This window comes from Gavia stellata, chromosome 5 (genome assembly GCF_030936135.1).
Source record: "Gavia stellata isolate bGavSte3 chromosome 5, bGavSte3.hap2, whole genome shotgun sequence".
Taxonomy (NCBI): Eukaryota; Metazoa; Chordata; class Aves; order Gaviiformes; family Gaviidae; genus Gavia; species Gavia stellata.
The window spans coordinates 32396384-32412984 of record NC_082598.1 but is presented as its reverse complement, the minus strand read 5'-3'; the positions used below and the strand labels follow the sequence as shown (position 1 = coordinate 32412984).

The window sequence follows — 16601 nt, the reverse complement described above, 5'->3', positions numbered from 1 at the left end:
ATAATGTAATTTTACTGAAAATAGAATGCTCCTGTCTGTCCAGAGTCTGTCTGCATTCAAACTGTTGGACTCCAGTAGGTGGGTAGCCCATTGCTGGAGAACTAAAGAATGAGGGCTTAGAAATGTCACTCAGAAAAGGGGAAGCCCTTATGGATGCAGTAGGCTCTGTTGTTAGTTTGTTTCTGAGACTGCTGAAAATAAGCAGGGAAAATATGGTAAGTACCAAAACTTAGTGAACAAATTAATTTCTGTGCTTCAGTTCCCTTTCAGTAACATAAGAACAGTATCACTCGATATAAAGCCTCCAAAAGCATTTTGCAAATTAATTAATACTTGTGAAGAACTGTGTAAATTCAGTAATAAACACTTCTGAGAACAGAAGCTGTGAGGGAAAAGCAGGGTTTTAACAGAGTACAATAAATGTGGAGCAAAGCAAGTAATGAGGTGAAAGCAATATAGTGAGTAGCTGCCAATTAAGAGTAGTGCCAACCTTGTGTAGAATTAGTTGGGATTCAAGAGGGTAAATATTACGTCAAATTATAGACTTTATCATACACGTACATGCAAGATGGAACAGATGGAATTTTCCTAGGCAACATTAATTTCAGCATTTCCAGTTTTCTGGAAGTTTGACTTCGTATTTTTCACTTTTTTTTTCAGTTTTATTATGAATATTATTTTGTGCCTGGCAGTTACGAACATTCCACAGAAGCAGATAAAACAACATATTGAATTTGCCTTTTCAGTTAGCAAATGTGTTTATATCCAAATCAATAAATCACTACCTAATTCTTGTTGAGTAGTTATTCACTGCCAAAAATAAAGCATGGTTGCTGTCTTTTCTCAGGTTATTCTTTCCTATTATAATTTTATATGCTATTACTATAGCATATACAGAAAAATAGGATTGCTGAAACTGAGAATTAATGGGTATTAATGCAGATTGCACATTCAAAAGCAAAGTCTAATTTCTTTATCTTATTTTCTTTTCAAAAATAGGCACCACTGTCTCATATTGCGCTCTTTGTTAGAAAGCCTACAAAGGCCTGAAGTTTTATATGTGAAATGATTTGTATAGACATCTCCTATCTTGGTTTAAGAAAAATATTTTAGGATATCACTTCTTAAAGAAGCATTATTTGATAATTCAGCTGTCATAGTGTACTGGCTTTGGCTGGGATAGAGTTTCTTCATAGTAGCTGGTATGGGGCTATGTTTTGGATTTGTGCTGAAGACAGCGTTGATACGCAGGGATGTTTTAGTTACTGCTGAGCAGTGCTTACACAGAGTCAGAGTCTCTTCCGCTCATTACACCACCCTACCAGCGAGTAGGCTGGGGGTGCACAAGAAGTTGGGAGGGGACACAGCTGGAACAGCTGACTCTGACAGACTAAAGTGATATTTCATCCCATATGATGTCTTGCTCAGCAATAAAAGCTGGGGAAAGAAGAAAGAAGAGAGGACATTCAGTGATGGCGTTCGTCTTCCCAAGTAACCGTTATGCGTGATGGAGCCCTGCTTTCCTGGAGATGGCTGAATGCCTGCCGATGGGAAGCGGTGAATGAATTCCTTGTTTTGCTTTGCTTGCGTGTGCAGCTTTCGCTTTACCTATTAAACTGTCTTTATCTCAATCCACAAGTTTTCTCACTTTCATTCTTCCGATTCTCTCCGCGCCCCCCCCCCCCCCCCATTCCACACTGAGGGAGGAGTGAGCAAGCAGCTGTGTGGGGCTGAGCTGCCTACTGGGGTTAAACCATGACATATAGTTTGAATACAAATAGCACTTTTGCTAATAAAAAGGCAGGTCTTGGCTTTATGTAATCAGTCACAAGTTTTGGTTAACATTATATGGACTGTTACAGAGTCTGTAAAATTCTTTTTATGCCATATTACTTCAACAAGTTTATCCTATATTATACATAGCCTTAGCAGTAGCTTTTGGTATTCCATATTTTCTCTGCTTTGGAAAGGAGTTACATTTATTTTCTGACTCTGGTAGTTTCTGGTTTTGTAGTCATAGGCATCTAGGCTTCTAGTGCTATAACTGACATGTGGAGGCATGATTCCCAGCAGTATGTTCATTGTAAATCTGTTACAGTGTGGAAAGCTATCTATCACTATATCCTTGTTGTGTTTGGAAGATGATATCAGCTGAGTTACATTGCATAAAATGTAATTCTTTTTGTTGTCTTAAAGAATTAACATTTTCAGTCTTGCTTCAGATGTGGATGCAGTGGTGTCAGTCAAATATCTGCCATATTGGCATAATTGTTTTAGAAAGGTAATAGCTATAGTGGCATAGTGGCTACAATATCTTTAGACAAGCATAATGTTGTTTAAGTCAGTGTCCTCTTCCAGATTCAGCTATAGCAATTGGGAACACTTTTATGCAGCTGCTTACGACTGCCCAGCAAATGGAGGTTACTCGTTTCACAATTCAGGCAACAGGGCAGAAATGCAAGTTCTCACTGTTCTGCTACACTAGAGTCAGCAATTGTTTCAAAATATTTAATCAGCAATTAAGTTAAGTTTGCTAATTTTGCACTTAAGTGAATCAAAGTTGAATTCCACTGGCTGTATAGCAAAGAACTATCTTCTGTCAGGAATATAGTAACAAGCATCAAGGGATAAAAAGTCTTGAATTTCTATCAGTGTGCAAAATGATCCTGTCTCTTAAGTATCAAGGAGGTTTCATTGTTTTTCCTGTAAGAATACAGCTGAAGCCTTATTATGCCACCTCTCTATGTTTACATTTTATTTAACATTGAATCATTTACTTTGCTTGTTTCATCCAGTTTTTGTGATGGCCCTTTTCCTATTTCTATTCAGATAAACTAAAACAAACAAAAATAACCCTCAGCATTTTGAAGTTCTTCTCTTCACTAGCAACGCGCTCTTAGTAGCGATGAGCAACTTCTAATAAAAAACGCTTTTTCTTTCTTCCTATAGGACATTTTCCTATGTATTTTAATTGGTGGAAAAAGCAAAATCAGTTGATTCAAGACATAACAATGACATATTTTTCCAATATTTCACTACATAAAATACATATAAAATTTGGTAAAGCAGTCTATTATTTTTTAGAGATAATTAGCCATTTGTTTTACTTAGCAGTTGTAATTCAAGACCTAGTTTCACCTCTACAGTAAAGGAATACTTATGATCTACACTTGCATTAGGTCCAGCCAAGGAACAATGTACGCAGTTCAGCATTAGACTGCACAGTTAAATACCTCAATCCTAGGTGATGCTTTGCCTATAAATCCCCCATCTAGCTCCTGTCCAAGATCATCAGGAGAGCTGGGGTGAGTGGGACACCACTCATTATTCTTAGATATTAGGCCAGCTACTGTGTTCTTTTTACCTTGTTCTGGATAAGGTTATTTCCTAAAATGAATACATATGTATATTATTGATTGTAGGATGGAATGGGAAATTTGAGAGTCACTAAAAAAGGAATACGACTTGAAGGAATATCTGAATTTCTACTTCCACTGTACGTGAAAGAAATCCATTCCCGAAAGGTAGGTGTTTTTCATCTTTTTTTCTTAATTTACAGCTAATATAAATTAATCTCTTCAGTCTCAAACTACAAAGTTTAATTCTTGCACCTCCTAAATTAGCAATCAGTAGAGGTGTTCTTTGAGAATACCTTAACAGTGAAACCTTCCTTCATGTCAAAAATTATTTTTTTTTTTTTCCTGAAACCTTGCTTGCGTCTTAAAAGACATGTCTTATGCTAAAGAAAGGAGATTCAAATAATGTTTCTCAGCATTGAGAATGGAACATTTGACTCTTCATTTGATGAGAACTTCAGAAAAACGGGATTGGTGCTATGTACAAAATCCAGTGAAATAAAGAATGGTTTTGTATATGTTTAAGTTCTTTCTAGTATTTAGCTAGTGTGATTTATTTTCTTTCTTTCTTTCTCTCTCTCGCGCTCTCTTTTCTTTCTCTCTCTCGCGCTCTCTTTTCTTTCTCTCTCTCGCGCTCTCTTTTCTTTCTCTCTCTCGCGCTCTCTTTTCTTTCTCTCTCTCGCGCTCTCTTTTCTTTCTCTCTCTCGCGCTCTCTTTTCTTTCTCTCTCTCGCGCTCTCTTTTCTTTCCTCATTAGGTACAGGCAGTCTTGCTAAACTACATCATGTCTCTAGGATTTAATTTTTCCAATCATTTTTGATGTTGCTTATATGTAATTGTTTTATCATTTAGCAGCAGGTTGTTACAGAGGAAAAAAGAAAATCAATATATTATGTATTCAGAAATTCAGTGTAGCTCATTTTAACTAATTCTTTTTGATTCAGTCATGCTGTTTATATTAACATCATCAATTAATTAAAAATTATGAAATACTGTAAGTCTCCTTCTTTTTACTATGCAAGTGATGACCTATGATCAGAGAGGAATGTTACAATGGCTTTCAGTCAACCATCAGCAAAGGATTTTAATATGCATGCTGCAAAAGTTGACAGGAATGAAAAGTATGTTTACCCTGAATGCCTTTCTGGAAAATTCTATCTGTTGAAATCTGCCTTCTATGTATATAACAAATGTCTCAATTACATTCATAAATGAGAACATGACAGTTTCCCATTTCTCTTAATTAGTTCACTCTGGTGTTAACACATGTGTGAGATGAACGGGTAGTCTCTTGGTCCTCTTTTTCTATAAAACTAAGATGTTTCAATGTTTAACAGAGTAGCAATATTGTCCTAGGTAATGAAAAATTCTATAATATTTAAGTAACAGTATATTCCCCAACAATGTTGACTTTTGATCACTTGATTGAACAGATATTAGTTTACTTTTCAACTCACCATGCATAAAATGTTACAAAATCTTTTTCATAATCTTTCTTTTATAACAGTAGCTAAAAATACTAAATACTAGTTAAGGTAAATCTATAATCAAACATTTGGTAATTAATTATTTGTAAATAAATGCAAATATCATAGCTTTGACATTGCTCAGAATCTGGGGAGGGAACAATGGAGCAGTTAACGCATAGGTACATAAGTGACCATTTAAGTACCAAGCACTGCTACCAAGAATAAACAGATAAGGCCAGATTCTGCCTTCTAAAATTGGAAAGACATCTACAAAAGGGAACTTTGGCTATAGGTTTATTTTTTCCTAGACCACTTTGCCTCAGAAAGGTGTGAGCACCTCTAAAGTAGTTTCTGTAATCATCTAATATTTTCTTTACAACTTTGAAACTGTAGAATTCATCAAATTAACTAGAATACCTTGTCTTTTATCTATATCTAAATAGAAAAAATATTTTAAGGACCTTAAAATCTAGTACAACAAATCCATTTAAAATCGTGCCTAAAGCATGACCGTCTTTAGTATGAATATTCCAATATGTAGACTTTATGAAATTGGTGTAAAATGTCCAGGCTTTATAACCTTTCAGGGAGCATACTTTTTCTTAAAGGTTGCAAAACGTTAGTCATGGTTTGTACATTTTTCCCAGTTCCTTTCTGCAGGTGGATGGTGTCTTGTACTGTTCTATGTCTTGTTACTGTATGTGAGTTATGATGTGGGATATTAGCTTGCACAGGGCTTCAAATTGGAGACCACTGGTTCTGTTAAAGTAAACATGGAAACTTTTGTTTCAAGTGAGAGTAATGAGAGACTCAAGTAGGGTCCTAATTTCACTCTGAGCTGCTAACCAATCTCAGACAAAAATGCACACAGATGTAACTACTGTAAAAAAACAGGATGCAAAGTCTACCAGTAGCCTAACACAAAGTCACACTAGTCCTGCGAGGCTCATGAAAAACAGATAGACCTGTCAGTAAGTGCCCTCAAACCAGCAGAAGAAAAGAGATAGGGTTGATCATCAGCTGCATAAAGTATTTCAACTAAAATATTTTTGGTGTTGCAGGTCTACTTATATCTATTAACATGAAAACACTCATTACCTAGCTAAAAAAGTGGTATGTATGTAGACTTGGTTCTCATCTTGCAGTGCTTGTGAACTAGGTTCATGTTCCAGTCTTTTGCCAACTTGCTCAATAGTTGTTGTTATAAAGTTTCAGTAACTTGTGAACTATCCAAATGAGAATGTCATAAGGGAATGATGAAAAAACCCTCTGGAGCTGTATTAAGCTTCATGGTAGGGATTTGTGATGTCTCTGCATGGTGTTTCTCCAGGCATCTTGTCACTTACAGAATTGATCTCGGTGCTGTAGTGAGTGAGCCAGGTTTTCTGATCTCTTGTTATAGTCAGTAGAGACCAAATCAATACAGAAAATGGATTCTGAAGAGCTATCCTCTACCATTAGTATTTACTTTGGGTGATCCATCAGCCATTAGTGTTTACTTTAGGTGATACAGAAGGAAATGCTTTTCCCACCTTTTCCATGGAAGCAGTAATGATTTAAGTTTGATGTACACAGGAGTTAAAATGTACCATGGAATCGAGAACACATTTGAAGCTCATGTCTTTGCAGTCTTTTACATGCGTATGTTGCTTATTTATTTTCGGAAAGGAGAGTTTGCTATTCCTCTCTAAAAGAACACAGACATTGAAGTGACATTGTTTGATTAACTCTTGAGATGACTCGTAACATATTCAATAACAGCTTTTTGGAACGGGTATATTTCCTCTGCACTGGTGACATGGATTTTAGAATGGCTGCTGGGGGACCTCCATGTAGGGCTCTCAGCCCTGCAGGTCAGGGCATCACCGCTTTCCCGTTACACAGCACAAAGCAGAGTTAGGTGGGAAGACCAATGATATTAGCAGCAGGGTACAGCAGCAGATGTGCTATATTGTGTCTAAGAGGCATGAGTGGAGTTCTTATGCATATACTGGAGCTATCTTTAAGTTATCTAGATCTGGAGCTGATAAAATGTGTTCATTGATAGCACAGGGTTCACCTCTGATTCTGATAGTGAACTACTTCTGATAAGAGTCCTAGTCAGTCTGTTGCGCAGCTAGGCTAAACTGAGCTCTTCGCTGCTGCAATTTAAATGTGAAGGGTGGCTAGGTATGCTAGTGTAAAGTTCACATATGCTTACAGGTGCTGAAATCACCACTTTCGCATGCAGCACACCCAGATCCCCAAATAAGATCATGTATGCAGGGTTAAATGCAGACCTTAAACTGCCTTTATCAGAAGAGATGTATTGAACTTTGTATATAGGTTGAAAAATTGCCTTTTATCTTGTGATTGCTTTCTTAAAACCCTGAATATTAAAAGTAAATGCTAGAATACTTCAAGTTAAGTCAGTTGGAGAACAAATACGCATGAATTCTTAAAAACAAAACAAAACTTCTAGTGATATTTTCTCTTGCCAATATACAATTTTCTATTGAAAAGCAGTAATGAAAAATCCAGGTCCTGGGTAAACTGAATATTCATTCACGTTTTGTCTGTAGAAGTTGTATAAATGAGAAGGCTGCTCAGAGGGTGCCGTTTCCTTAACCTTGCTCTTCTTGCTTTGCCCTTTCTACTAATTTCAGTTAGTGGTGTCTGCAGAGCCACAGGTTCCTACCCAAAAATCTCATGTTTACACAAAAAAAATACTTCTGTATTTTCATCAAATGACTTAACTGCATATCAGAACTTGAACTGATACATCAGAACCTGAGCACACAAGGGCTCATTTGATCCTGAATTGACATCTTTATATCCCTGAAACAAGAGTACACATACTCTGAACTGAATTTTATGGAGAATTTAATTTTGACTATGGCTGGTCTAGTTGTATACTTCTGATCCAATTAGTAGTCTGAAAACAGTAAGTTTAATCTACACAATGTTATATTTTCTGTGTTTATATCATTTGCATTGATATGATACAAAGAAACAACGCAAACTACATTCTTTGTAGTGTATCATTTACAAGATGTATGAAATCAAATAACACATAATGCAAGAACCTGAATTATTACAGTATTTCAGTTCTTCTGAATTAAATTTCTTCATCCTACTACTGCATCCATACTACTGCATTTGAGAATGGAAACAGTCAAGGTACAGTTTTATTAGTTTGTTATATAACAATAAAAGCTGTTCATAGTGTTTTCTTGAGAATGTATTCTTAGCTTTATTGATCTTTTTCAGTCACATACAGTACTTAAGTGTTGAAGAAAATCAAGTTTTCTCTTTGTTAAACTGATTCCATTGAAGATAAAATAAGTAACTCATTGTCCCTTAAACTAGGGGGGATTGTGTTGTTTTTTCTGTACAATTCAGAAGGTTAAAAGTGTATTCTCTGAACTTAGAGCACATGTGTTTTTAAGAGATATCCTTAGAGAACACAGAACTTAGTTATTTAGTTAAAAGTCATTAGAAAAAGGTCTAGAAAACAAGAAGCACTGAGTACAAATAAACTTCTAACTGAACACAAGGAACTATGAAAACTCTCTGTGTATCTTGTATTTTTAAACGTGTGATTGTATGAGAACTAAGAAATTGTAGGTAGGTTTCAAAGCAGAACTTCTTTCAGGCATTCCTTCTCTCTAGATTTTCACTCTGGAGACTGAATATCCTTATAAATATTTAGAGAGCTTTTTTCATTTTGTTCTATTTCCAAACCTGAATCAATCTTGACAAAAGCAATTCTACAATGTATTTCTTCACTGTCTAAGTATGTATAATCATTAACATAGAATTAACCTTTTTAAGTTCCAGCTGTCACATTGCACATATTTAGGTTTGTGTTTGGGCCTTAGATGCCTTTGTGAGAACACCAAATTCTTTTTCTGAGAGAATGCCTTTGTTGAGCTTCTCTCTCTGATAGGGTTATAAAGAAGCAGCATAGGAGATCACATCAGAAGCCTTTCTGAAGTTGAGGAAGGACATCCACTGTTTTTGTCCATTGAGCCAGTCTTGCATTATACAAGACCACCAAATCAGGTGCCGCTTGCCCTTACTAAACCCATGCTCGTTTTTTTCCAATTGACTTCTTTTCCTTCATCTACTTAGCAGTGATTTTCAGGGGGACCTGAATCCATAATCTTCCTAGGAACTGAAGTGTGACTGACTGGGCTGTATTTTCCAAACTCTTCCCTTCTTGCAAGGTGTTCATAAACTCCTGTAAGGTCCTGCAAGTATGTCATATTTGTTGATTTTGGTGTTTGGGAGGAGGAACATGTTCCCCCACCATCCCTCAAAACATATTCTAAAAATTCAAGGCCAAGTTGTTTGCTATATCCACTCTCTTTTCTGATCTATAAGATAACCCACTGACAAGCAGAAAACTAGTTTGAGAGTCCTGAAGTCCTACCACTACTGAGGTTTATAGGTATCAGAGAAACTCCAGTTAGCAGATGTCGTTGCTCACCCTTTTTGTACTCTCAAAAAAAAATCACAAAGGCACCTAACAATCTGCCACCTTTATTGCTCGGTGTGAAGTGCAATGTTTGTTTCTGCAGCTACATGTCACAATCCTCTCAGATAAAATCTGAAATGCTCCCCAGTTCATTTTTCTGATACCTACTCTTCAGCCTTGCCCTTGGGATCACTCGTCACTGAGAATAAAGTCATTATTATGGCATAAAGGACTCCTTAAGTCATTTTGTCTCTCAACATGATATGGTTCCAATGTACTAAAAGCCTAGTGTCAGTTTATTGGCTATGAACAAGATATAAGGTTTTGTTAATCACAAGCTTTGCCAAAAGGCAAGTCACTCATATTTGTTGGTGGCCTCTGTAGGGACTGTCACTCTGAAATTGAGTTGGATGTGCTCGTTCTTCACTGACAGCTGATAAGAACTTTCATGATTCATGATTTTGTCCTTGATTTCCTATACTTCACTGAAACCTGTCTGGGGGTCATCCAATTGAACAACTCTATCTTTTGAACACATCATTTTTTCATGTCAACCTGTACTCCTCTTACTATTACTGTGACTACTTCTTCAGTCAAAGAGGACCTTAGCTTTTTATACTGAAAATTCTTAGTTACCCAAGCTTCTTACTTTGGTTGATTACAGCTCATGAATAGTGTCACAAGTGGCTGTATCCACCCAGTTTTATACCAGCCTAAGGAACTGAATTTGATTTGGGAACACTTCTTCAGGAGGATGTGGGAAAGTTAATGAAGTAGCAACTGTTTTTCTGGGGTTTGTTATTGTTGTTTTTGGTATCAATTGTATTTTCAGTTTTCCACCACGTCTGTGTCTGATCCTAATACTCATTCAAAGTGCATTTGGTTTGAGCTGTTTTAACTGTATGGGCATCTTAAGCTGAGGAATGATCTTTTTTTCCTGAACAACTTTAAAATAATGTAGTTGCAATTTAAAGAAGCTAAGCAATTACTTAAAGAAATCCTGTATGTTTAAAATGAAGAAAAATTGTTATTAATATTTCCATAGAAAATCTGATCCAAAGCAGATGAATTGCAAGAGTCTTGAAAAGGAGAAAAATCTATGTCTTCCTTTATCTCTTCATGCAGGAATTTACTCGTGTTTCTTCATGGAGAGCAACATTGATCCTTTGCATCCCATTTTATAAACTTAAAGTAGACCTTACTTTTTGCTCCTCTGTAGAAACCTTAGAACTACGGATGCACAGATAGAGCCAAGGGGAAAAAAATGGGAGTCGTTGGGGGTGGAAAAATATCCATGTAAGCTGTTAAGCACAAACAAACTACATTACATAATTTTATCTCCCCAAAAGACTGCTAGTCTGTTAGCCCTGGCTTGAGGGCTGCCGAGATCATTTGAAATGTATTTCTTGCAAGTCGGGCTGTGCAGTGCCCTCATTTGTAGGCCTTTGGTAGGCAAAGACAAATTTTCCCAAAAAAACATTGTAAACAGCATGTTTGTTAAGTTAGGAGGAAATCTATTTCATATCCAAAGACTTAGTGCTTTAACAGAAAAGAATATTCATGTAATAAAATTATACATTTAATGCTGCTGGGAGTTGTCAGCATGGATTTCTGAAGGAGACATCATGCCTGACCAACCTGTCAGCCTTCTACAACAAAGTGTCTAGCTTGGTGGATGAGGACAGCTAATATTGTTAATCTTGCCTTTAGCAAGGCTTTTGACCCAGTCTCCCATCACATACTCTTAGACAAACTGACAATGTACACACTAAAAGGACAGTGAGGTGGGCTGAAAACTGGCTAAACTTCTGGGCTTAAAGGGTTGTGACAACCGCAATGAAGCTCAGCTGGAGGCCAGTCACTAGTGGTGTACTCAAATGAATATAAGAAAGATTCTCAAGGTATTCATTCTGAAACAGAAGTTGTTGTCCTAAAGTTTGAATATGTAATTACCAGAAGTGTGAGCCAACTTGCAAAATTAGTTTTACCCACTAGATATAGAAAAATTTATTTCTTATCTTGAAATGAAACAATTATATTACAGTCCTTTTTCACTTGGTCAGCTTTGCTTTCAGTATACTTTGTGTCTTTTATGATGTTTCTCACTTTAAAAAAAAACCTGTAATCAAATTATATAAAGTAGATAAACCATTCATAATATGCAAAAATAAATATTAATAAAATTCAAACACAAAATCTGGTTGTTACTTTAAAGGAGATGTGAGTGGTCAAATAGATGTTTTAAAGCAGTTTTTGTTTTAATGATATCTGTGGTAAAGTTTTAGAAGCTTACTTCCGGAGTGTGATGAGGCAGTTTAGAAAAAATAATTCTTCTACCCTTTTACATAACTTATCAGATCTGTATTGTATTAGACTGAGGGGTTTGGGGTTTTTTTTTTCCAGTTATTGTTCTCAGCATTTCTGTATTCTATTAGGAAGAAAAAAGTTCTAAGAAAGGAAAGAAAACTACATTCTAACTGTTGAGAAATACCATATTTTTTTTGGACACTGAACAAAATGTGGTGTCTTACATGATAATAGAGAAAATTAATGAATATTCTGAGGTTTAAGATGAAAAAAATAAGAATTAATCTTACCTTTACTACCTGGAGTGAAATTCACAGGATAAGATACAGTATATTCATCACATCTTTTTGACAGTCTCTGATCAGGACACCATTGCTCTCTTAAAGGGAAAAATTCCTTGTCCCTTCGCAGCTTCTGATAGCTGACTACCACAAGCAAATATCATAATGATTGCTTTTATAACACTGTCCATCTCCTGTTTGAAATGAGCTTTGTATTTTCTTGCTATTCAGTAAGAACTAAATTGGATGTTACTGTTTCATAATCACCAACATTCATTCATTTTTCTTTTTTTTTTTTTGCATATGAACACACATATATAACTTGCATATTTAGGCATAACACTTTAAAATTACTAGTCAGTCTGAAGAACTGGAGCCTTTTATTCCAGATAGCAAGTATGCTTTCTGAGTTTCTACTATACAGCCTTTGTTGTCATAAGAAATCTATCATGCTATAAAACTCTAGTTTCAGAAACAACTTGTCATCAGCAATGAAATTTTCTGGTTTCAAAATGCATTTACAGAGTATTTCTTGTTTATTTTTTATTATTCCCTGAAGGATTTTCCTATGCATCTAGTACCGTGACTTAAACTTCAATCTCCTTTGTATAGTTCTGAAATCCCTCCCTCGATTACTTTAAAATTTCGTTTTGTGTTGCCAGATCAATTTCTCAGGAAACCTGCTGAACTTCCATCAGTTTTAGGAAGCAATGTAGCTGCAACATTACCTGTAGTGAGGAATTATCAAGTTAAAATAAGGTAGAGAAGGTAAATAGACACAAGAAGTTCTACAAGCATTTTAATTAAGTAGTATGAATTACTAAAATATTTGTAGGCACAAGTAATGTATTTTAGAACAAAAACTATCATTTTCCTTTTTAGGCAATACAAGAAACATATCAGTTATTTTTTGCTTATAGATCTTCAATATATGGTTAATTCAATCCCCCCTTAAAAAGGGAGATGGAGAAATCACTCTCCTTTTAGATGCAAAATAAATAGGTATCAAATTAAATAAGTATCAAACTTCATCATCTTACGGATTATGCTCTTGAATCTTTGCTAACATTGTTACTCCAAAGGAGTTTTGACTTTATTATTTGAAGAAATAAAATGGAAGCATTGATTATTCGATAACAAGGACCTTGCTTCCACACTGGCCTGCATCCAAGAGTGATGAGTAATGCTAACATTGAAAGCTTTGCTGACTTCAAGAGCATCCTCATGAAATAACTGCACAAAGCAAAACAATTGAAATACTTTTCATAACCAAGTGTATGGTCAATGATTTCCTTTGAACTCATTTTATTAATAGAAATTAAATTTTCAAATAAAAAATTACCTGAAAATTGTAACTGCTCACCTGTAGGAGGTAATCTGAAATACCATGCATTCTATAGATAAAAAAAAAAATAGATCGGACTTCCACCAAATTAATATATTCTATGCTTCCTTCCTATTTCTAACTTCGGATGTAATTATGCTGTCCTTTCTCAAGTGTAATTTCCTGTGGGTTTTATAGAAAAGCATTAAAATTTGCCATATTCCAATTTTTCCATTCAACATTTCTATGGAATGTGAAACATTATTTTCCCATTAAGACTATTCTCCCTTTATGTGAAGTTAAGGAAATGAGAAACTGACATAAGACACTAAAAGTTCATTTTTTCAAACCTTTGGTTTCTGACATCAGCATACTCTGCTGATTTGTAGGTGATCAAAAAAGTTCAGTTGTATCCATTTGTTACATCATAAGATATTATTAAAAGCTGTTTCAAAAAACCTCTGTGGTCGTCTTGAAAGTTTCCAGAACTTCCTCTGTGTAAGGATCTTCCAACTAAATTCCAGTTAATATCTTTATGAGTTACCTCCTCTTGCAAAATTAATACATGACATAAATTAGTTCTTCAAGTTAATCAAAGGCCCAGTGTCTCTTGTCTTCTTGAAAAAATAGTTCCTGATTTTTTTTTTTTTAAGTAGTGACCAAGTGGATTTATCTTTCTTGTTGTTGTTTTTGTATCTCTTCTTTGTTATAGCTATGCAATGATATACCTACTTAACATGAGTAAACAGCATTCTGTGGAATCCTCTTTGTATTAACCTTGGGCCCGCTCTAGAAATGTGAGCGTACTGTTGTCTATGTTACATTTTAAAACTCAGCTACAGCGCCAATATGCAGCCTGTCTAGCCTGTAGACACGTAAATTGTTTCTATATTAAGTTAGATTTTAAAAGCTTGGTGTTGATCAGACTCTGCTGATTTGCTATGAGGTTTTTTTAAAAAAAGCTTAGAGTTAAACTTCACGAAAATTTTTCAGGTCGTAACTAAGTGTGTAAGTTTTTCAAGGATAAATCTCCAAGCTATATAAAGATCTCAAATTAAAAAAGAAAACCATAAAACAGTAAACTAGTGCGCTGCTGTGCAATGTATTATTTATGTCTCATAGACACAAATTAAGGGTAAGATTATTTTTTATTATTTTTTTAATTTTTTTAGAAATTCAGTTGGAAATAACCACTGGCAAGAACTTCAAACTATAGATGTCAGAATTCATGGGTGGGACTGGGATAAAGATAACTCACAAGGAAAGCAGAAAACTTGTAATGGAAGCAGCTGAACAAGTTAGCATCCTGTACTGGAATTGGTAATTACAGTTTCAGCATTATGACTGTACAACAAACATCTGGGGATTTATAGTAAAGTTGGCTCTTGGGCTTCAGCCAGAGGCTCATTTGTATCTTTATCTGAATTCAAATCAGTTCTTCTGCAAAGAAAGTAACTGTTGTTCACAAAGTTTGTAAATTTAGGGTGGCAATCTGTCATGCACAATTTTGCAACAGCTACTACGGTATATACTCTTGCTGAAGTCTTTGCAAGTATAAGTGGTAATTGCAGTAGCATGGGTCTAGGTTGGTGATGGTGAATTTTCTTTTGGTCTGGAGCCAAAGTAATTTTTTAAAAATACAAAGTTACTGTACATAATTCTCATTAGTAAAAGTGAAACCTGTGTTGATACTAAACTTGTCACTCCAGTAGTGATTTAAATGAAAGATGCCACAATCATTTTTAGTAGAAAGGAAAACTGAAGTTTACATTAAGAGTATAGAATGGCTAGCAAGATTATTTTTTTTCTCTTGCTAGATCAATATATAAATGCAAGGTTTGGGCAAAGTTTATTTTTGTCTGAGTTTCTCCAATGGTATCCACCAGATCAGAATCTTCCTATAAATCTGTGGTCTCTCTCTGAGTAAACTAACTACAAAATCTCAGAAGGAAAGTGCTTTATACTTGTGTTGTTTTAATAAAATGTAGGCATTTTGGAATGTCGATTAACTCTCCTGACAAGCTGAGCCAAAACGCTGGCACAGAAAATGCAGAAAGCAGATCAGCTTTTTGCAGGCGCAACTACTGTACATTCTATAATCAGAAAATTTGTTTTTAAAAATATTTGAGTATAAATATCATTATGACTATTTAGATCTTGGATACTACAGCATGTTCTTTTAAGATGCAGGTGCTGCTTCTCTGTAAGATATACCGCACTAAGCATGCAGTAGTTTTTTGAAACACTGTGATTCATATTGAATAGTATACTAATTTTTGGAGTAGCTTCATTGATTGTTCAGCATGAATAAGAACAATCAAATTTTGTATTTACGAAAGTGAGGAAAATGATATGTTAGTGTATGAATTGGTAGAACTCCTATACTGCACAGATAAAGTGCTGGGATTACCTGAAAGCAGCTAATGCAAGAATGAAGTGGTGCTTTTTTTTATCTTATGTTAAATGGTGGTGATTGGATACTGGGGAAAAATTACGGTAACTATATGTAAAAGACAGGTATGTTGGGGAAAAAATAATAGTGTTTTTACTTATCTGTGGCACTTACTGTTCCATTTTATTTCTTCAGGTTTTCTCCTATTAGTTGAAAAAGAATAGCTTGAAATGCTTCAAAAGTTTTCACATGCAAACCACAGAAAATTGATATGAATATCTGAAATATTGTCAGTAGAATATGCAAAAGGCCATGTTTATATTCTCCCAATTGAAGACTACATTTTTTTTTTCTTAACTTCATACATTGTTCTTAGCATTTTAAGGCATTTATCAATTTCTCTTCACAGAGTCAGAGGAGCATTAAGAAAACTATTCTGAGCTACAAATAGGGTTGGTGTAGTATTTCTGTATTTATGGCTGTTTGTTCTGTACCTTTCTTAGGTTTGCAGTTGTTGATTGGTCTGGGTTTTTAACTGTGGATTTCAGAAATTTAGTGTAATTGCCAATCAAAATACTGGAAGAGGCACCTGGTGAGCATGGCACAGATGCTTTATGTGTGAATTAAAGTAGTATAAATCAATAACTAATGAGGCATTCTACAAAGAACACTTTGTTGCATGTGTGTATTTCTGTCACAGTATTAGGCATAAAACTGTTTTTGACCTTGAGTTTAGTGCTCAGAAGATGGTATCTATGTACATCCATATTACTTGATCTCTCCACCCATTTTTCAGTTAACGGACTGTGTATTTCACACATGCCCCTATCTCTTAGTGCAATGAGAACCAAGTGGGTACCAACCACCTCCTTATCTCCTATGTATCTCAGTTTCTACATAGGAACCACCTAAGGACATACAGACTACAGATACCTGTATGCATGACAGTTGGGCCAGAATCACAAGGTGTGCCCATAATTGAAAAGGAGTTGCAGATACATCCAGCATAACATA

General features: G+C 35.3%; 1 protein-coding gene across 2 annotated transcripts in view; it reads left to right on the top strand.

The window, feature by feature from the left end:
* SGCZ (sarcoglycan zeta) overlaps window positions 1-16601 on the top strand; it is a 227650-nt gene that overhangs the window by 98107 nt on the left and 112942 nt on the right. For both annotated transcript variants that reach the window (XM_059817946.1, XM_059817947.1), the window contains one exon: window positions 3423-3524. In XM_059817946.1, coding sequence (XP_059673929.1) covers window positions 3423-3524 — 102 coding nt within the window. The remainder of the gene's footprint in view (window positions 1-3422; window positions 3525-16601) is intronic.